The sequence below is a fragment of the Hippocampus bargibanti genome, unplaced genomic scaffold (genome assembly GCF_051943395.1).
Source record: "Hippocampus bargibanti isolate YZ-2025 unplaced genomic scaffold, ASM5194339v1 Contig00090_ERROPOS177943, whole genome shotgun sequence".
Taxonomy (NCBI): Eukaryota; Metazoa; Chordata; class Actinopteri; order Syngnathiformes; family Syngnathidae; genus Hippocampus; species Hippocampus bargibanti.
In genome coordinates, this window is record NW_028296996.1 from 151,561 (window position 1) to 173,232 (window position 21,672).

Consider the following 21,672-nt stretch of genomic DNA (forward strand, 5'->3'; position numbering starts at 1 on the left):
TCTCCCTGAACAGAACCCAGTTACCATCACAGCGGCAGATATCAGAATCAGAATCATCTTTATTGCCAAGTATGTAGAACACACAAGGAATTTGTTTCCGTCAGAACACGCTGCACTAGTATCGTCGTCAAAAAAACTGCTAAGTGGCACTATACAGTTCCATTTTGGCTACTGTTGAAAGAGTTCAAAGAGTTAATGGCTTGGGGGAAGAAGCTGTTTAAATGTCTGCTGGATTTGGTGCGCATGGATCGGTAGCGCCTGCCTGAGGGGAGTAGCTGGAAAAGGTGGTGGGCAGGGTGCGGAGGGTCCAGTAGGATTTTCCGCGCCCTAGTTTGGATTCTTGCAGTGTGCAAGTCCTCGAGAGTGGGTAGGGCGGTGCCAATGATTTTTTTCCGCCGTCCTAACTGTCCGTTAAAGTCGGATTTTGTCCATTTTTGTGGCGGCCCCGAACCAAACGGTGATGGAAGAACACAGGATGGATTCGATGACAGCCGTGTATAAGTGTTGCAGCACCTCTTGTGGCAGGCCATGCTTCTTTAGCAGCCTCAGGAAGTACATTCTCTGTTGGGCCTTTTTCAGGATAGAGTTGGTGTTGACCTCCCACTTCATGTCCTGGGAGACTGTGATTCCCAGGAACTTGAAGGTCTCAACGGTTGACACAAGGCAATTGAATAGTGTGAGGGGTAGTTGTGGTGATGGATGTTTCCTGAAGTCCACGATCATCTCAACTGTCTTGAGCGTGTTCAGCTCCAGGTTGTGACGGCTGCACCAGAGCTCCAGCTGCTCCACTTGTTGTCGGTACGCAGACTCGTCGCCGTCTTTGATGAGACCGATGACCGTGGTGTCGTCTGCGAACTTTATGAATTTGACAGCTGGGTGCTTTGAGGTGCAGTCGTTCGTGTAGAGAGAGAAGAGCAATGGAGAGAGGACGCATCCCTGCGGGGCTCCAGTGCTCGTGGTTCGTGTTGTGGATGATATATTTCCCAGTCTGACCTGCTGTGTCCGTCCTGTCAGGAAGCTAAGGGTCCACTGGCAGATCGTGGGGGACACACCAAGCTGGAGAAGTTTGGGGATGAGGAGTTCTGGGATGATGGTATTGAACGCAGAGCTGTAGTCCACAAACAGGATCCTTGCGTAGGTTCCTGTGTTGTCAAGGTGGTCGAGGATGTGGTGCAGTCCGATGTTGACTTCATATACAAGGATGAGTCTCAGGTATGAAAAACTGGACGGCACCAGGCCCGGATATGACTGCACCAGGCCCGGATATGGTCCACACCTACTGGCTAAAGAAACTCACAGCTCTCCACGAGCGCCTAGCAGCACAAATGAACCAGTTGCTGATGGATGGGACTCACCTAGGATGGCTAACCGAAGGGCGAACAATCCTGATCATGAAGGATTCCTCAAAGGGTGCAGTTCCTTCCAATTATCGGCCAATAACCTGTCTCTCCACAACATGGAAGCTCATGTCAGGCATCATTTCGGCTAAGATAAGTGGACACATGGATCAATACATGAGCAAAGCACAGAAAGGCATTAGTAGAGATACTAGAGGTGCCAAACATCAGCTGCTGGTTGACAGAACAGTCGCTCAAGACTGCAGGTCCCGACATACCAACCTGTGCACAGCCTGGATTGATTACAAGAAAGCATATGACTCGATGCCACACACATGGATCACTGAATGCTTGGAGTTGTATAAGGTCAACAGGACCCTGAGAGCCTTCGTTGCAAACTTGATGAGGATGTGGAAAACCACACTTGAAGCCAATGGCAAGCCACTAACGCAAGTGTCCATCAAATGTGGCATATATCAAGGTGATGCACTCTCCCCACTGCTGTTCTGCATAGGACTGAACCCCCTCAGCCAGATAATCGCCAAGACAGGCTATGGCTACCGCCTCAGAAATGGAGCTACGATCAGTCACCTCCTCTACATGGATCACATAAAGCTGTATGCTAAGAGCGAAAGGGACATAGACTCCCCGATCCACACAACCAGGATCTACAGCAGTGACATCGGAATGTCATTTGGGCTGGAGAAATGTAGTCGGATGGTGACTAAAAGGGGCAAGGTAGTCCACACTGAAGGGGTCTCACTCCCTGAAGGAACAATAGCAGACATTGAAAACAGCTACAAGTACCTCTGTATACCACAGGCCTAAGGCAACCTCGAACTAGCAACAAGGAAAGCGGCGACGACCAAATACCTCCAGCGAGTGAGGCAAGTCCTCAGAAGCCAGCTCAATGGCAGGAACAAGACCCGGGCAATAAACAGCTATGCCCTGCCAGTGATCAGATACCCTGCAGGAATAATAAGGTGGCCAAAGGAAGAGATTCAGACCACGGATGTTAAGACCCGAAAACTCCTCACCATGCACGGGGGATTCCATCCCAAGTCCAGCACCCTGAGACTGTACACAAGCCGTCAGGAAGGAGGCCGGGGACTAGTGAGTGTGAGAGCCACTGTCCAGGAAGAAACATCCAAGCTCCATGAATACATCAAAGAAGGCTCCAATAGATGATGTACTCAGAGAATGTCTCAGACAATGGGGAACAGAGGATGAGGTGATGGAAGAGGGACAATCATGGGAGGAAAAGCCCAAACACGGGATGTACCACCGAACCATAGCAGAAGTGGCTCATCTCAATAAGTCCTATCAGTGGCTAGAGAGGGCTGGCCTAAAGGACAGCACAGAGGCACTCATCCTGGCTGCCCAAGAGCAGGCCCTGAACACCAGAGCCATAGAGGCAGGGATATACCACACCAGACAAGACCCAAGGTGTAGGTTGTGCAAAGAGGCACCTGAGACAATCCAACACATAACTGCAGGGTGTAAGATGCTGGCAGGGAAAGCCTACATGGAGCGCCATAACCAGGTGGCTGGCATAGTCTACCGAAACATCTGTGCGGAGTATGGACTGGAAACCCCAAGGTCAAAATGGGAAAAACCTCCCAAGGTGATGGAGAATGACAGAGCAAAGATCCTGTGGGACTTCCAGATACAGACCGACAAGATGGTAATGGCCAACCAACCAGATATCGTGGTCATAGATAAAGGGGAAAGGAAAGCCGTTGTCGTGGATGTAGCGGTCCCCAGTGATGGAAACATCAGAAAGAAGGAACATGAGAAAATCGAAAAATACCAAGGGCTCAGAGAGGAGCTGGAGAGAGCCTGGAAGGTAAAGGTGACAGTCGTGCCTGTGGTGGTCGGAGCACTCGGGGCAGTGACCCCCAAACTCGACGAGTGGTTGCAACAGATCCCGGGAACAACATTGAATATCTCGGTCCAGAAAAGCGCAGTGCTGGGAACCGCACGGATACTGCGCAGAACCCTCAAGCTTCCTGGCCTCTGGTAGAGGACCCGAGCTAAAATGGGGGACAGACACCACCCATGGTGGGTGAGATGCGGATTTTTTTTTATATATATATATATGTGTGTGTGTGTGTGTGTGTGTGTGTGTGTGTATGTATGAATTTTGTATGTATGTATGAATTTTACGGTTGGTAATCTCTCTCTCTGTCTCTCCCTCTTTCAGCTTCACATGAAAATGATTGAACAAACCATGGACGATTCTCTGTCGAGTTCTGACAATACTGTATACTATATGTTCCCAAACCTGGAGAACAAACAAGTGACAGCTCGATAGAAGAAACAGAGCAGCAGAAGAACAAGAGGACAAAGAAACGGAAAGTGCCTTTGACCAACCCACGGAAAGTACATGTAACTTCACATAAAAAAGACATGTGACACCTTCTTCTATCCTGGACACGGATAAACCTCATGAATCAAAAAGTTTATACCTGGCCAATTCCTCTAAGCCACAGACACAAAGACGCGTGACTTCTCATCTCATCTCATCTCATTTTCCGTACCGCTTATTCCTCATTAGGGTCGCGGGGGTTGCTGGAGTCTATCTCAGCTGTCTTCGGGCACGAGGCGGGGGACACCCTGAATTGGTTTCCAGCCAATCGCAGGGCACACAAAGACATACAGCAGTCACTCTCACACTCACACCTAGGGACAATTTGGAGTGGTCAATCTGCCTGCCATGCATGTTTTTGGAATGTGGGAGGAAACCGGAGGACCCGGAGAAAACCCACGCGGGTCCGGGGAGAACATGCAAACTCCACACAGGGAGGCCTTACCGGGACGCGAACCGGCGACCTCTGCACTGTGCAGCCGGTGTGCTAACCACTCGACTACCGGGCCGCCCGACGCGTGACTTGTGCCGACTCATCTGACTCAGAACATCCAGTGGTTCTGATATGAAGGTCATTACTTTCAAAAGGAAAACAGATGGTGGCAGGCTCTACAACAAATCTCACTTCTGTGTGTTTTGCTCCAACCCTTACAGAAAAAGTGCACGCCATTTGATAACACAACAGATACCCCATGAAGTGGAAAATGTGCTTCAATTTCCAACTGGCTCCAAAGGGAGAAGAATCCAACTGGATCTTCTCTGAAATAAAAATCGTGCCCATAACAATGACATTCTTCGTGAAGGTCAAGGACTGTTGATACCTCGCCAGCAATCCAAAAAAACGTGGAAGCCAAAGATCACATGCATTGTGTGAATTGTCAGGGCTACTTTGTGAGGAGAACAATGTGGAGGCACATGGTGTCAATTAAACATGCATGTGCAAAATTTGAAACCAGCAAAGACTAGGGTTCAGGCCTTGTGTGAATATGCTCAGCCAGTTCCAGATGGTGTAAATGAACAGTTTTGGAAAATGGTGCTTGCTATGCATCAAGATGCAATCACAAATGCTGTGCCTAATGAAAAGGTGATTCTGAAATTTGGGGAACACCTCTACAATAAGCATGGGCATGATGTCTCAAAACATGACTTCATCAGACAGAAGATGCGTGAGACAAGATGACTGCAGGGGAAGAAAAATGGCAAGCTTAAAGACATGGTGGATTTCTTCATCCAAGTAAATTTCCCTCATGTGATCGAAGCAGTGAGGAAGGTGGCTGGCTTAAATGAGCAATTAAAGGCATTCGAAATACCATCCTTAGCACTCACGTTAGGCCACAACCTCAGGAAAATTGCAAATATTATTGAATGTGAAGGATTAATCTCAGGTGATGACGATGCCATTAATAATGCACGGGTGTTCAAACAAATCTGTTGCACCAGATGGAGTGAATGTGTATCCTCAAAGGCCCTCAGAAACCTGCGTGAAGCAAAATGGAATGTTCCTCAACTTCTGCCTTTTACCGAAGATCTGAAAAAGATGCATGAGTATCTTAAGGTCCAAAGACAGGTGTACCAAACAAAATTCAAAGAAGACACAAGTAGGAAACACTGGGGAGAACTTGCAAAAGTTACACTTTGCGAAATTATCCTTTTCAACCGGAGAAGAGAAGGGGAAGTTTCTAAGATGTCACTTACTGCGTTTACTTTGAGAGATACATCGTCGACACATCCGGATGTGGAGCTGGCTTTGTCTGACCTTGAGCGGTAACTGTGTCGGCACTTCCAAAGAATTGAAATACAAGGTAAACGAGGGCGAAAGGCGAGGGTGAAAGGTTCCCATTCTCCTGACACCTGAAGTTTAGACATCCATGGCGTTACTTGCCAATACTCGTCATGAATGTGGGATACTGGATGAAAACATTCTTTTTTGCAAGACCACAAGCCCCGAGTCACTTCAGAGGATCTAATGTAATTCGTCAGATAGCCCCAAACGGCGGGGCAAAAAATCTGTAAGCATTGTCTTCCACAAAATTGAGAAAGCACATGGCCACAATGTCCAAAGTTCTCAATTTAAAAGACAATGAAATGGAGGAGCTGGCAGACTTCCTCGGCTGTGATATCAGAGTGCACCGTCACTTTTATCGGCTTCCAGAGCGGACATTGCAGCTTGCAAAAATTAGCAAGGTACTCATCGCTCTGGAAACCGGAAGTTTGTCCCAGTTTAAGGGCAAGAATTTGGATGAAATCAACATTGATCCCCATGGTAAGAACACATCTGCATATTTTAGGAAATAATTGCACCCATTTTTTCTCTGCCTGCTGGAGTTTTATCTGTGTTTCCTCTGTTCCTCAGAAAAACTATGTGTTGACACTGACATGTCAGGCACTGATGATGAGGACGTTAAAGATATGACAAAATGTACTCCTACATCAACATCATCGCTACAATCATCTGGTATGTTTATGACTTCATTTTTTTTTTAGGTCAACATGTTTTATTCAATGCCTTCCCGAAAATGTAGACCATTGGTGTCATACATGTCAGTATATATTAATGTTGACGCAGAAAATAATTGTAAATTCAGAATACTTGTGAATTTCTCCACTGAGTCTAATAAAGGGTAATGTAATGTAATGTGATCTAATCTAATCTTGCACAAGGAGAGTGGGAGGAGTTAGAAGCAGTCACTGATGCTGAGACAGCAACTTACCCACCCGAAATCCAGTGATATGTTTGCTGTCGGGTATATTACAGACGGTATGGCATTTCGTGGAAATGATGGAAGTAAAGGCTCTGCTAATCGTGGCAACTATGTTGAACTATTACATGCTTTCGCTGAGAAAGATGACAGGCTAGCGAGTCATTTTGGGACATCCACTGTATTTTCTAGCCTGTGAAACAGAATACATAACGATTTAATTGAAGCAGTTGGTGATGTCATTAGAAATGACATTGAAAAGGAGATCGGTGCAGCCCCATTTGTTGCTGTAGAAGTAGACGAGATTGTCATTCTCAGCACTGAAAACATACAGTCGGAACAGGTCTGATCAAGGACGACTTTCTTCACTGGCAGTGATCTCCGTTGAGACAGAGAGACTTTTAAAACTGAAGAAAGATAAGGAAGGCTTCTACAAAGAAGTTATCGATGCCTTTCTTCAGAAGGAGCGGCGCAAGGACTTCATTTACAAGTAAAGGTAACACGATAAAAACATGTTTTTAATTATTTTTTTCTATGCTACAGTTTGTATATATAAAGAATGCTGACATGAAATTTTAAACAAAATACGTTAACTGTTGCCAATCAAATGGTGAATAAACTACTCTGTAGAGTTCATGTTTGTAAATCTGACTATGATGACGTCAGTGCCTCACCAGCCATGAACCTCACCGCACGTCACTGATCCTTAATCACCCGAACCTGCTGCAGGTCCTTACCATCTTTGTCTCTCTGTCTCGCCAGCCTGTAAAGGTCAGTCTCACCTTCCTTGCTGTCCAGCCGAGCATACAAGTCATCATAGGCCTCTTGTTTGGCCTTTGCCACCTTTACTTTAACCGTGCGCTGCATCTCCTTGTACTGCTGTCTACTCTCGTCCGTCCTCTCGGTGTCCCACTTCTTCTTTGCTAACCTCTTTCTCTGTATACACTCCTGCACCCCCCCGTTCCACCACCAAGTCTCCTTATCTACCTTTCTTCCAGTCGATACACCAAGTACTTTCCGACCTGTGTCTCTGATTATGTTCGCTGTAGTTTGCCAGTCCAGCTCTCTACCTTTACCTGTCATTATTCCTACATTCAAAGTTCCTACTCTTAGTTCTATACTCTTGGCGTTCCATTTCTCTCTTTTCCTCCGGGCACACCTCCCTCCTCTCCTTCTTCGACCAACAGTAGTCCATTTTCCACTGGCACCCTGAAGGTCAACAGTACCAATGGCGGCCGTTGTTAACCCGGGCCTCGACCGATCCGGTATGGGATTCATAGGTTTGATTCGCACATTTGTTTTGGCTTTTTTTTTTTTTTTACGTCGGATGCCCTTCCGGACACAACCCTCTGTATTTATCCGGGCTTGGGCCGGCACAATAAGACACTGGCTTGTGCCCCCTTGTGGCTACATTAATAATAATAATAATAATAATAATAATAATAATAATAATAATGGTGATAATGATGATAATAATAATACATTACATTTTAAGTGCCTTTCAAAGCTCTCAAGGACACTTTACAGTCACAGACAAGCATAGGTACTATAATAAATACAATCACAAATAGAATGCAATAAATGTTTTTGTGCAGGTAGGTCAGATGGGATGATGCTGCTCGTCAAGAAGGTGCCTGTTCCACCACAGCAAACAAAAGGTAAACTTTTCTCTTGGTTCGTGACTGAGTTATCATCTGACAAGCAACAGTGCTATGGGTCTATATACTGTATGGGTAGGGGAAATATGATACATTATTTTTGTTTTTGATTACCATAATGTATTGTTATCCTACAAAAAAATGCTCTATATCTCTTCCTCCTCATAACATTCTATGGGATACTTAGTATTGAACAACTTCAAGTTAATGTCGAGGGTGTATAGAAATCAGAATGGAATCTTTAAAATCATGTTTTCTCAGTAGTAAATAGATAAGCATTTCTTCATATAATGTGAAACCTTACAAAATAAATTGATCCCACAAAAAAAAATCTGAATTGCATTCAGACCTGCACCGTGAACATAGCACTGAAGTACATATTCCTGATTTTGTTGAACTCAATATATTTAATCTGTGTTTACTACTAATAGTAATTGGATGGTAGGGCGGAGCTGGTGAAGATCTCTGAAGGTAAACTGTTATCTAGTGGCTTGTGAATGTGTTATCATTTGATGTATAAAAACTACAAAACTGTTACAAAACAGACCAATGATGACCTTAGACAGCAATGGCCTGTGTCTTAACTTTTGGAGGAATATTAATTTACTGTCCCATTTTATATAGGGAAGGAAGAAGTAAAAATGAAGGTAAAAAAGTGGACAGAAGAAGAAATCCACGCTGTGGGAAAAAACCTTGATGGACTCCAACAGGTCTCTCAAGGTTCCAGGCAAAGACGAATGCATGAACTGCATTAAGGCTGCACCAGAAGAATTGAAAAGGAGAACTTGGAAGGGAGTTAAATATTTCGTTAAAAACAGCATTGATCAAAAATAATGAGAATGTCCGCAAAATGCAGTTTAGGTTAGATTCGAAACTAAAGAAAGGTTAGGTTTGGCAGCTGGAACAATGCATTGTTTTTATGTATATGTGTCATGTCCACTTGTTTCTGGCACATTTCAATACAACACAGAGACAATAGCTTTTATTTCAACATATTGAGTGTTTTTTTTGTTCTTGAATATTTGTCGACTAAACTTCTGGACACACCGATTTTGTCCAGCACTTTTATTTCAATCTTGAACGTTTTACACACAGTTGTTAATATGCAAAATGCAACTGGGAGGCTTTGTTTATCCCGGCGTATTTTTGAGATACACACTTTTCGCCTTACACACTCTGTCTGGGAACCAATTAAGTTCATAAATTGAGGTCTCACTGTATTTCAATTATTAAAAAGATCAGAGGCTGCCATTGAAGTTGGTACGTGAGCAGTGTTAATTTACTTGATTCAATCTATTTTATAATTGTCATGTTATTTGTTATTTAGATTTTTTGTTCTTTTGACTTCAAGATGGCGCCGCGAGAGTGGCTGCCTATCCAGCAGCTTCTGTATTTTGCTTTTCTACTTTCATTTCTTTCATAACTTTGCTGCTGTGAAATGTAAATTTCTCCACTGAGAAACTAATAAAGTCAAACCCAATCCAATAAATATGCAAGAAAAAGTATGTTTGTTCTAGCAACTTAGATTGAAAATTGAGAATATTAAAACATTGTCATTTAGGTCCGATCTGCACAGGTTGTTAGTCAATATGTAATTAAAAGACAAGAGATATTTTCCATAGATTAAACATACAAATCTAAAAACTACACAAAGAGCACACCAAGTGTTGGAACTCAGCACATTTATGAAACAAAAATTGGCTGGCAGCACCAATGGGTTGTAATTCACAGATAAATAATAAAGAATAGCACATTGAAAAGTCCAATACTGGATGCAGTCAAACTTTTGGTTGTGACAGAACCTGGCAGACCTACATCTGGTGCTTGATTATTCTGTCGGATATCATGTCAGAAAATGGGAGGGGGCTTGGACCCAGTTGTGCATGTGAACAAAATATTTTATGTGTTGAAAATTCAGAATATAGAAAATATACGATCATGGCTCCTGCAAAACACAATTGCTGACCTTACAGGCTCTAAATATTGTCTCTTGAAAAAAATAAGCGCCACCTGCTGGTAGTTTTGGTTTAACATGATTCGTTAATTCCCCACGGAGTTGCGAAAAACCTGGAAAATTTAAATCAAGAATTATGCCATTTTAAAGTGATTTCTGTGTGACCACAGGCTAAAAAAAATTAGGTCCTAAAATCAAATTTTTATGACTTTCATAAATGTTTTTTTCACGTTTGAAATCGGGTTCCCACGGGTCAAAACTTTTGCACACCATGTCTCTATCATGTAGCAAAACGTGTATGCGTGTGTGTGTGTCCTCTGCCTCCACCACATCATTGATTCTCACAGATTATTCACCATCAATTCACGTTGTTTGACTTGCATGCGTCATCTGAATTTCTCTTCCCCTTACCTTGTTTATAAGAGGCAAGGACCATGCTGGGGTCATCCACTTCCAGAACAGTGTCAATGTCCAGTTTCTTGACGTGGAGGATCCAGAGGACCTCCTCGGCATTGTTAGTCTGCAAAGCCTCCAGGTACCGTTGCTTTAGCTGCTTTACAGTTAGTTGGGTCGGGCAGAAGTTCTCCATGAAGAGCGGGCCATTGGCCTACATTAGCAACAGCAGCTGGCTCCGGCAAGAAAAAACAAAAAAAGGCTCTCCTCACAGCATGGCACACATTGTGAAAGAAAGCAAATTCTCAGGAAAGATTCATGACTACACACAGTTGAAGGCCTTCAAAGTCCTTATTTGGGGCTGCATAACAAAGAAAGAAATGAGAGCAACAAGTGACGGCAGGAAAATGGCAATAGAGTGAATTATGAATAGACGCAGCAGTGGGAGGGACTCTAGAACTCGAGCTCTGTATTTCTGAATTTGGGTTAGTGAGTCATGGTCATGGTTTTTGTCAAGCTGCAATAACTCCACAACTTGTTACTTTTTAAATAATCAAAAGAGACTCCGTGATTTATTGTTACCCCCCAGTTCAAATTTACAGTCAGACTAAATGATACTAAGTGAATTACATGAGGTGTATTTCAAACAATCAGATTGCTTAGCATGAAGTATTATTAGCGTCATTCTCAACATTGCAATAAATCACGGTTTTTTGAAAGTTCTACACCAGGACAGATAATACAACAATTATCTCATTCACTGTCATTCCTGAATTTATGTATTAATTTTGGACTAATTGGAGTTTATGGAGAAATTTTTGATTGACCCCGAAAAGAAGTGAATTACAATAATCTATACGGTGACGAGACTGTGGATGAGGATAGCAGTGGTGTGAGTGGTGAGAGAGGGACGGAGACGATTGATATTGCGGAGGTGAAAATAAGCAGACCGAGTTATGTTATTTATATGGGAGTGAAAAGATAGTGTGCTATCGAGGATGACACCCAGGCTCTTGACCTGAAGGGCGGGGGACACGGTAGAACTGTCAATGGTGAGGGAGAAACTGTTTGCTTTGTGAAGGGTGGATTTTGTACCGACAAGGAGAAGTTCAGTTTTTTCGCTGTTTAGTTTGAGAAAGTTATGAGAAAACCAGGATTTCATTTCTGAGAGGCAAAGTGTAAGGGATGCATGTGGAAGAGAGGCGTCAGGTTTACTGGAGAGGTAGAGCTGGGTGTCATCCGCGAAGCAGTGAAAATTAATGCCAAAATTGCGGAAGATATCACCAAGGGGAAGAAGGTATGTAATAAGGGGCCCCAGAACAGACCCTTGGGGCACACCAGAAGACACAGGGGAGGACCGTGAAGTGAATGAATTAATTTGGATAAACTGTGAGCGGCCAGTGAGGTAGGAATGAAACCAACTAAGTGGGGGGGGGGGGGGGTGTCACGCCTAGAGTGGAGAGTCGGTTGAGCAGGATGGGGTGAGAAATGGTGTCAAAGGCTGCAGATAGATCAAGAAGGATGAGAATAGAGAGGGATCTCTGCTACTATGAGATGGTCATTAGTGATTTTTATGAGGGCTGATTCAGTGCTGTGGCGGGGACGGAAACCAGACTGCAATTGTTCGTAGATGTTATTGAGAGTGAGGTGAGAGTGGAGCTGAGAGGCGACAGTTTTTTCTAGATTAGTGATAAATGGAAGATGCGAAATTGGACGCAGGTTATTGAAATCATTGGGATCTGAACCAAGTGTTTTCAGGATTGGCGTTACAGCTGCGGTTTTGAGAGGGACAGGAACAATTCCAGTGGATAATGAGGAGTGAATAATAGCTGAAATAAAAGGGAGGAGAGCGGGTAGACAAGATTTGATGAGGACAGTAGGGGGGTCAAGCTGACAGGTGGAATTCTTGGACTTGGTGATGAGGTCAGAAATTAAGGAGGAATGAGGGAGTTCAAAAGAGGACAGCAGTTGATAGGGAGTAGGAAGGTCGGGGAAGGGGAGGGATAAAGAGGAGCCAAGGTGCTGGTGGATCTTGCTGATCTTTTCAGTGAAAAACAGAAGCTGAGCGTTGCAGGTGTCTGAGGAGTGAAAGTGTGGGGGGAGAGAGATAGGGGTTGAATGATTTTGTTGTATAGGAAAAAGAGAGTCAGTGCATTCCCAGTGTTAGCGTCAATCAGTCCAGAATAGTATTGTGATTTTGCGCGTGTGATAGAGTCTTGTAATTAGTGAGGTGAGCTGTGTACATGTCCTTGTGGGTAGTGAGGCTGGTCTTCCTGTAAAGTCTTTCCAGTTGCCGAGTTTTCGCCATGGTGGAGCAGAGATGGGGGGTGACCCAAGGGGCGGATCGGGTTAATTGGACTGACCGGGACTTTACAGGAGCAATGGCGTTGAGCATGTTTGCAAGGTCCGTGTTGTACCGGGAAACAAGTTCATCAGCGGGGGAGTTGTAGTCCGGATTGAGGGTGGCAGCCATTGCAGTGAGGGTGACAGTGTAGATGAGTTTGATGTTCCGATAAGTGATGATGCGGGGTGGGTTGGGGAGAGAGAGTGTGATGGGAACGTTAAATGAGACAAGGAAATGGTCCGTTACAGGTAGTTCATTTGCTGTGCAGTTGGCGGGGGTAAAACCACAGCAGCATATCAAGTGCAGGGTATGCCCTTTTATATGCGTGGGAAAATCAGAGAATTGATGCAAGCCAAAACTCTCCAGTGAAGAAATGCAGTCTTTGGTGAGGGGATGGGTGGAATTGTCAATGTGTATGTTGAAGTCCCCCAGGATAATAATATTTGGTGACAGAGTGGAGAGGTGTGTGAGGACAGCGGAGAACTCTTTTGAAAAGTCACAATGTGGTTTCGGGGGACGATATACAGTGGCTATAACTGTGGGAGCTGGTCCAGAGATTTGACACGCAAGGCATTCAAATAAGAAAGTTTCCGGGACTGGCACTTGAATAGCTCTCCAGTTCTCGCGGTAGAATATCGCGAGACCGCCTCCGCGACCCGAGAGGCGGGGTTTTGAAGGGTAAACAAACCCTGGTGGCATCGTGTCGTTCAACTCGGAAAAGTTCCCCGCCGTTTGCCAGGTCTCATTCAAGCAGAAGAAGTCCAATTGACGGTCACTAAGTGTTGAGATCTTCAGTGCTTTCGCAATGCATTTGGGAGAATAAAGAGTCGAGATGGTCCTCTTGTTTAGATCATACAAGTAGGATATTTATTTGCCAGAGCACAGACAGCAACCGCTGCGGTCATCGTCGTACGAGAAGTCAAACACATAAACATTCACTGGCTTTGATCATTGTCAAATCATGTGATGTCGCGTTGTGGCTGGGTTGCCAGATCAGCTCAGTATTACAGCATTTCACAAAATGAGGATACAATCTAACTTTCTTGACATTACGGATGTCCTGGATAAGACAACCCTTTCCCGTAAGCGAGCGGATGTTCAGAATCAGAATCAGAATCATCTTTATTGCCAAGTATGTAGAACACACAAGGAATTTGTTTCCGGTAGAACACGCTGCACTAGTATCGTCGTCAAAAAAAAAACTGCTAAGTGGCACTATACAGTTCCATTTTGGCTACTGTTGAAGAGTTCAAAGAGTTAATGGCTTGGGGGAAGAAGCTGTTTAAATGTCTGCTGGATTTGGTGCGCATGGATCGGTAGCGTCTGCCTGAGGGGAGTAGCTGGAAAAGGTGGTGGGCAGGGTGCGGAGGGTCCAGTAGGATTTTCCGCACCCTTGTTTGGATTCTTGCAGTGTGCAAGTCCTCGAGAGTGGGTAGGGCGGTGCCAATGATTTTTTCCGCCGTCCTAACTGTCCGTTGAAGTCGGATTTTGTCCATTTTTGTGGCGGCCCCGAACCAAACGGTGATGGAAGAACACAGGATGGATTCGATGACAGCCGTGTAGAAATGTTGCAGCACCTCCTGTGGCAGGCCATGCTTCTTTAGCAGCCTCAGGAAGTACATTCTCTGTTGGGCCTTTTTCAGAATAGAGTTGGTGTTGACCTCCCACTTCATGTCCTGGGAGACTGTGATTCCCAGGAACTTGAAGGTCTCAACGGTTGACACCAGGCAGTTGGATAGTGTGAGGGGTAGCTGTGGTGATGGATGTTTCCTGAAGTCCACGATCATCTCAACTGTCTTGAGCGTGTTCAGCTCCAGGTTGTGACGGCTGCACCAGAGCTCCAGCTGCTCCACTTGTTGTCGGTACGCAGACTCGTCGCCGTCTTTGATGAGACCGATGACCGTGGTGTCGTCTGCGAACTTTATGAATTTGACAGCTTGAGGTGCAGTCGTTTGTGTAGAGAGAGAAGAGCAATGGAGAGAGGACGCATCCCTGCGGGGCTCCAGTGCTCATGGTTCGTGTTGTGGATGATATATTTCCCAGTCTGACCTGTTGTGTCCGTCCTGTCAGGAATCTGAGGGTCCACTGGCAGATCGTGGGGGACACACCAAGCTGGAGAAGTTTGGGGATGAGGAGTTCTGGGATGATGGTATTGAATGCAGAGCTGTAGTCCACAAACAGGATCCTTGCGTAGGTTCCTGTGTTGTCAAGGTGGTCGAGGATGTGGTGCAGTCCAATGATGACTGCATCCTCCACAGACCTGTTTCCCGGTAGGCAAACTGAAGAGGATCTAGCAGAGGTCCGGTGATGTTCTTTAGGAGGCCTAAGTTGACGCTGGTGGTGTCGTCATTTTACACTCGACCTGGAAGTGTAGTTTACATGATTATTCCAGACCCATATAACTTAGGAATCAACCTTTTTTCGGATTAAAGAAGATAGTCTTAGGTTGCTTACGCTGCATTGAATGATTATGTAGACTCAAAACTCAAAATTCCGTAGGTCCTGGAACTTGAGTTAAAATTTCAAAAACCCTGGCACTGGAGTGGACACATTTTTGCACATCGTCTGGCAGTGAATGAGTTAAACAACAAATTAAACTAACATCTGAAGTTACAGCTGTGCAGATTTTAATCACGATGACCCAAATTGCTATGCAGAAGTTAAAAATGTTATACAGGGTGAAAGCAAACATGCACCAGTTAATAGTGAATAGTGCCGCCCCTCAAAACTTTTCTCGATGCAAAAAAATCGCTTCAAATAAGCACATTATGGCAATGATCTGAAAGACAAATGAGGACACAACTCGAACTGTTTATTTTGCCTTGCTGGGAGCACCAGTGTAGTAGTCTAGGCATTGCATTCATCACAGCAGGTATGAGAAGTTGCTTCCCATCTCATAGTGGCTGACATGGAAAATTAGGATATAAATATTTAAAGATTGTGGCAGCATGGGGATGGATGAGAGGAAAGTAAACAAGTACAATGGGAGACCTTTGGCAACACAAAATTCCTACTTATTTCAAACCGATCAACACTTAAAGGCAAAAATTAATGCATCCAAAAGATCGTCTGCCAAATGAAAAAAAAGTAATGTAGTTTATTCAATACATTGTAAGAATGAAAATTGTAAAAAGCAGTGCATTGGGGAGACTAAACAAATTCTCAAAAAAAGACTCAACATCGCAGGGATAATACTAGTGGGCCTCGATCGGCAGTACATATGCGCCTAAAAGCTAGCAACCACTCATTTGACGACAATGAGGTTAAAATCTTAGCGAAAGAACACAGATGGTTTGAAAGGGGAGTAAAAGAAGCAATGTTCATAAAACAGCTAAATCCTTTACTAAACCGATATGGTGGTGTGAGGTTCAATTTGGATAGTTCGTACAACAGCCTGCTTAGGCAACATAGGATTAGTAATACTGATGGGGTGATACCGGAGGAAGTGGGGCAATCAGGCCAGTCGTTAGTCAGGACAATAGGAACAATCCGTGGAGCCGCAGGGAGTAGTCCTCTGCTCCCTCCAACCTGAGAGCAGGGACCTATCATAGCAGTGTCCGGCACCGCCATGTCTGGACAGTAGGGATATATATATCAGAATCATCTTTATTGCCAAGTATGTAGAACACACAAGGAATTTGTTTCAGGTAGAACATATATGGACGATACTACCATAAGACTAGTTCGCTGAAGAAGCATCTTGGATAAGAAGCGAAACGTCCGACACCTTCAAAGAAGTACAGATGACAGCTGAAGAAACCTTTTCATCGATGGACCACTCCTGTATGACAGAACTTACACAGACGAAGTACAATGAGACGCTTTGTTCAATAAATCATTTATGCAGAAAAAAAATCAATCAACTTACAATTCTGGATAAATCAATATTATAATTTCCTTGGTTCTTATACAGACGTAAGAAACAAGAATGTGGACAGTATATTGATTGCATGGAGGTGTCAAATCAAATATTCCCTATTCAGGCGTGGACCCCGTTTACAATCAGCAAAAACCAGTTTAAATCATGGTGACAACAGTCTATATATGTAAACCTATAGAACTGTTCACAATAATGATAGGGAAGTAATACAGAGTTCATATAAATGGCAAAGTCTTTTCCCATCTAACATCAAAGTATGAATTGTGAATTTTGAACCCTGTCTGAGCACAGACGTGAACAATTTATATGATATGGCTGCCTTCCTTTGGATCATTTTGCATCCTATTTTTTCTTCTGGCAGGGAAAAAGTTGTTTGAGGAAAATTCTCTAAACTTTGTAAAGGCAGCTGTTGGAGAATACTGTAGTTATTTAAAAGGAATATAAAAAGGAGGTCAAAGCGGGTGACAAGCGACGGTGTACTGTATATAAGCAAGAAGTTCTTTTTTTCTTCCTTTGGTCATTTACATTTTCCCAGGAGTGTCCATGAGAAGCAGTTATAAAGTACATCCACTTTTGAGACCTGCTTCACAGTATTGGATAGCAGTTTACACTGCAAAAAACATTGCAGTGTAAAAGTTTACAACGTTTGCACTTCCAGTGATAGATATTGTTGATAGTTGATATTTTTTTTAAATTACGGTGTTTTCCTTCCAACAGCAAAACTAAGCACTTAGTGGTCACTATGATATGTAACTAGTGTTGTACCATAGTGTTTTTGAGTGGTTCATTTGCAAGATACTGCTAAGTGACACTAGTACTGTAAAAATACTAGTTAGACACCAGTGATGTGCAGTCAGGTGAGGCAGGTGAGGCCGTGACTCACCTGTCATCATGGAAATATAAAATGAAAAAATAAAGTTATATTTAATTAGTGATTTGTACTTTAAAGTTCTTTTCCATTTAACTTCACCGTTTTTGGATTTGTTTTCAAAATCGCTGAATTTTCACATTTACCGTTCAAATACTAAGTAGAGACGAGCGGTGAGGCAGCAGCCGGCTGAGCCTCACCATGTATTGCGCAATGACTATGCTAACTGTGCTGGCTTGCTCTGCAGTGAGACCGCATTGCTCTCCCTCTGCATATGGCTATTAGTGTTCAAACACTTTTAGTATATGAACTAAATTTCTACAGTTTAGCTGATGTATATCATGTAGAGTCACATTATAAACATTTTAATTTTTAACAAAACTGTGTGCATAGGTGAGGCACACAGTTCTCCTGCCTCATGACAGGGGGTGCTGGTGATTACAGATACTTCTTGAGCGTCCTTGGCTGCAGAATAATAGAATTAGTGAGAGCAAGCTGCAGTAAACAGTTAGCAAGTTAAAGGACAACCAACATCACTTTTTTGTTTTTTAACTGACACCAGAAAAACGTTTTATAGCATCTAAAATACCCAAACCCTTATATTATTTATATATATTATAAATATTATATTATTGTTTGTATTTTTATATTTTTAGTCAAATGCAAAACACCAATAAAAATGACTTAGTGTCCAAAATCTGCAAAAAAATTGAGCTGCGAATTGGGCATTTTCAGAAAGTCCCGCCCCCAGTTCGTGACGTCACGCTAAGACGTCTTGCATTGCTCGTGAATCAAAACAATGGCTTCAGATTCAGAGAATATGCTTTCTTATTCCACATCCAGAAGAAGAAGTCCAAGATGGCGCCCGAGTAGGCAGCCGTCAGCAAGTGCTCTCACGAGCCTTGTTTTTTTTGGTTGTTTTTGTCTTGTTTTGTGTTTTCTTTTGTCACCTTGTGTTGTTGAGCGTCGTGTGGAATGGATACGGATTGTTTTTCAGCATTTTTGACCACGACATTCATCAAGGAGGAGACTGTGCTGAGCGGTTGCGCCTTTTCGGCAACATGAATATGCCAGTACTGTTTTTGAATGGGAGGAATGTCGGTGCCATTCGACTCTCATCGCTGGACACCATAGGGGCCATTGTGCTTTTTTGCAGCTGTAATGGGCAGCATCTTCACAGCCCCGCTTTGTTCAGCGGAAAAGTCGGTGCTGTTGGACAGTCTGCGGCTGGATGGATGCATGGCTTGAGGAGCCCGCGATAAGAAGAAAGGAGCGTCAGCGCAGAGCGCCGATGCGTATGTGGAACTGTTGCGGCTTGGAATTGAAGCAGATTTATGTGAAACAGGAGATGTGAGACAATCTCTTTTCGTCAATGGATGCTACAGCTGCGTGTTTGCTTTCAACATTTAGCTTGTATTGACGTGCACGTTCCACCATGATGTCCCTGATCCACTGGTGGAAAGACGCCTTGATCCTTTCCTCTTTCATCTAGAACTGCTTCATGTCATCACAAAGAGGGTACAGCAAGTCCTGAAGAATGAATGACTCTCTGTGTCTTTGTTTTATCATGTTGTCTTTGTGTTGTCATATTGTTTGTTATTTAATTTTTTTTTTTTGGTCTTTTGACTTCAAGACGGCGCCGCGAGAGTGGCTTCCTTTCCAGCAGCTCATGTATTTCTTTTTTCTACTTTCATTCCTTTCATCACTTTGCTGCTGTGAAATGTAAATTTCTCCACTGTGAGACTAATAACGGCAAATCCAATCCAGTGATGAATATAATTCAAATAGTTCTGAAGCGGAAAGCATACATGTTTGCAATCGATTAAAGAATTTATTTGTGCCATTTTGAGGCATCATTGGGGGAAAATCTCTCACCCAAAAAAGAGGCACAAAATGGCGACCTCCTGTGGCCACTTCCGTTTCCACAGGCTGATAAATTCCTTATATGGCGCTTGGGCGCCCTCTTTTGGCCTTCTGGCGGCTTTTGGGTGCAACTCGAGGTCCCCAGACCAAACAAGTACAGCAAAATACATTGGTGTGATGGAAGGACCGCTACAATGCGTCTTTTTTTACGGTAAAGGGCGGTCCTTTAGTGACGTCACATTCGGACTCGTCAAAAACATGACTTCCGGAATATTCAGCGCAAGTCTTAAAACGTAAAATATAGCTATATGCGGTGGAATCTTTGTAAAATACACTCAGTAGAAGTCATTTGAAGCCATTTTACAAATTATGGACACAACTTGTCCGGAGACGTCGGTTGTCCTTTAAGTGCAACCATCCAGTCATTTTTTCGTGTTGCTTGGCCTTATTTTCAGAATGGAGGATCACATATCTAAATTGAAATAAATAGAGAAACTTTTAAAACTGAAGAAATATAAGGAAGGTTTCTACAAAGAAGTTATTGATGCCTTTCTTCAGAAGGAGCGGCGCATGGACTTCATTTATTAGTAAAGGTAACATGATAATCACGTTTTTAATTCTTTTTTTCTATGCTACAGTTTATACAAAGATTGCTGACAAGATTGCTGGCACTAGGACCAGGCATCTCACCCAGCAGGTGCACGGGAGGGCGCGGGTGCATGTTACATATACATATTTTACTGCATTTGGTGTTTGAGTTAGATCCACTTGTTAGCAGTTGGAATAAAAACATACTCAGTCGATCGTGTGTTCTCCTTCCTCAACTGCTACACTGGTGACCCTGACTTTGGAAATGTTCATGGAGAGATGTCTTCTACGGCCATGTCACCACGACCGGTGCCTCAGCTCGCAGCTGCCGCCTACGCCGCGAAGCTGCCCGAGTTCTGGAATAGCGACCCGGCTTCGTGGTTCCAACATGTGGAAGCGCTTTTCCACCTATGAGGCATCACGACAGATGAGCCGAAATATTATCTGCATCGCAGAAGCGGCGCGGGAAAGCCATCTGCTTTTTCCATCAGCGGTTTGGCGCTAAGGCTCGACGCTGTGCTACCCCCTGCTCCTACGAGGCTCCTGGAATCTCCAACGCCCAGCACCCAGTAGCAGCCGTGGGCGGCGGCAACGAAAGCGAGCTGCTTTTCATCACGGACTCCTCGTCAGGTAGACATTTTCTTGTGGACAGCGGGCAAAAGTAAGCCTGCTGACGCTCACCGCCGCGGACAAGACGGCCTGTGGATGCGGGCCTCCTTGCGCGCAGCCAACGGCTCACCCATCGCCAACTTTGGCTCCAGATCGGTGACTGTGCACTTCCACGGACGGGAATTCAAGTGGAACTTTATTGTTGCCTCGATCACAGTTCCAATAATTGGCACAGATTTTTTATGTGCTCACGGACTACTTGTGGACATTGCTAACCGTAGTTTGATTGACGCCATCTCTTTCGCGACTTTCCCGCGTGAGGCTGGAGGGCTCGGAGCGTTAACACATGCAAATTATTTAACGTCAGGTAACGTTTACGAACGTCTGCTGACTGATTTCCCGTCGTTAACCACCCCCGCCTTTTCCAATTCCGAGACGAAACACGGGGCAGAGCATTTCATCCCCACGGTCGGCCCGCCAGTTTTTGCCCACGCTCATCGCCTCGACGCGGCAACATTGGCAATGGCGAAAGGGGAGTTCGCTACGATGGAGCGCTTGGGCATCGTGAGGCGTTCCAACAGCCCGTGGGCCTCACCATTACACATGGTGCCCAAAAGTGACGGTTCTTGGCGGCCGTGCGGTGATTTTCGTCGGCTTAATAACATAACCCCACATTTACAACCACACATTTATAACATAACCACACCGTTACCCCATCCTGCACATTCAAGATTTTTCCGCACGTTTGACCGGCGCCGTGATCTTTTCTAAAGTAGATCTAGTTCGCGGTTATCACCAGGTGCCGGTACGGGCAGAGGATGTGCCAAAAACTGTGGTGATCACCCCCTTTGGCCTCTTTAAATTTCTCTGCATGCCTTTTGGCCTGAAGGGGGCGGCACGGGCCTTCCAAAGACTGATGGACTCAGTTTGGCGAGGCCTTGTGGCCAGCCATTCACCGGAGGAAGACCTGTCGCACTTAACTGAGGTTTTCAAGTGTCTTGATTCACACGGCCTTAGCGTTAACACTGTGAAATGCCAATTTGGTCTGTCCAAGATCGATTTGTTGGGGCACCGCATTTCTCCACAGGGCGCCAACCCCTTACCCGCGAAA

The 21,672-nt window shown here is 44.4% G+C and overlaps 2 protein-coding genes across 3 annotated transcripts; one reads left to right on the plus strand and one right to left on the minus strand.

Annotated features, from left to right (window-relative positions):
* The first annotated feature begins 3,544 nt into the window (after positions 1-3,544).
* Positions 3,545-9,542, plus strand: LOC148881282 (uncharacterized). Of its 2 annotated transcripts, XR_016114033.1 has the most exons (6): positions 3,545-4,276; positions 4,360-5,968; positions 6,059-6,160; positions 6,780-6,900; positions 8,000-8,062; positions 8,687-9,542. XR_016114033.1 is itself a non-coding variant. In XM_088989389.1 (5 exons), exons 2-4 carry the CDS (start codon positions 5,749-5,751, stop codon positions 6,896-6,898), a joined length of 441 nt encoding a protein of 146 aa, XP_088845515.1. In that variant the 5' UTR covers positions 3,545-4,276; positions 4,360-5,748; the 3' UTR covers positions 6,899-6,900; positions 8,000-8,653. The 2 variants fall into 2 exon arrangements, 1 of the variants encoding a protein (XP_088845515.1); XM_088989389.1 differs by lacking the exon at positions 8,687-9,542 and having other exon boundaries at positions 8,000-8,653.
* A 4,150-nt stretch (positions 9,543-13,692) lies between these two features.
* LOC148881283 (uncharacterized) lies at positions 13,693-15,094 on the minus strand. Its single transcript, XM_088989391.1, has 2 exons — positions 14,803-15,094; positions 13,693-14,672 (listed from the first exon to the last, which is right to left on the minus strand). Exon 2 carries the CDS (start codon positions 14,538-14,540, stop codon positions 13,959-13,961), a length of 582 nt encoding a protein of 193 aa, XP_088845517.1. The 5' UTR covers positions 14,541-14,672; positions 14,803-15,094; the 3' UTR covers positions 13,693-13,958.
* Positions 15,095-21,672: the final 6,578 nt, after the last annotated feature.

Bases quoted from the DNA above. Each gene is read 5' to 3' on its own strand.
- LOC148881282 (XM_088989389.1), top strand. From the start codon at position 5,749: ATGGCCACAATGTCCAAAGTTCTCAATTTAAAAGACAATGAAATGGAG. The intron at 5,969-6,058 runs GTAAGAACACAT...TCTGTTCCTCAG, and splicing joins AATCAACATTGATCCCCATG to AAAAACTATGTGTTGACACT. The intron at 6,161-6,779 runs GTATGTTTATGA...CTTCACTGGCAG, and splicing joins ATCATCGCTACAATCATCTG to TGATCTCCGTTGAGACAGAG.
- LOC148881283 (XM_088989391.1), bottom strand. From the start codon at position 14,540: ATGATCGTGGACTTCAGGAAACATCCATCACCACAGCTACCCCTCACA.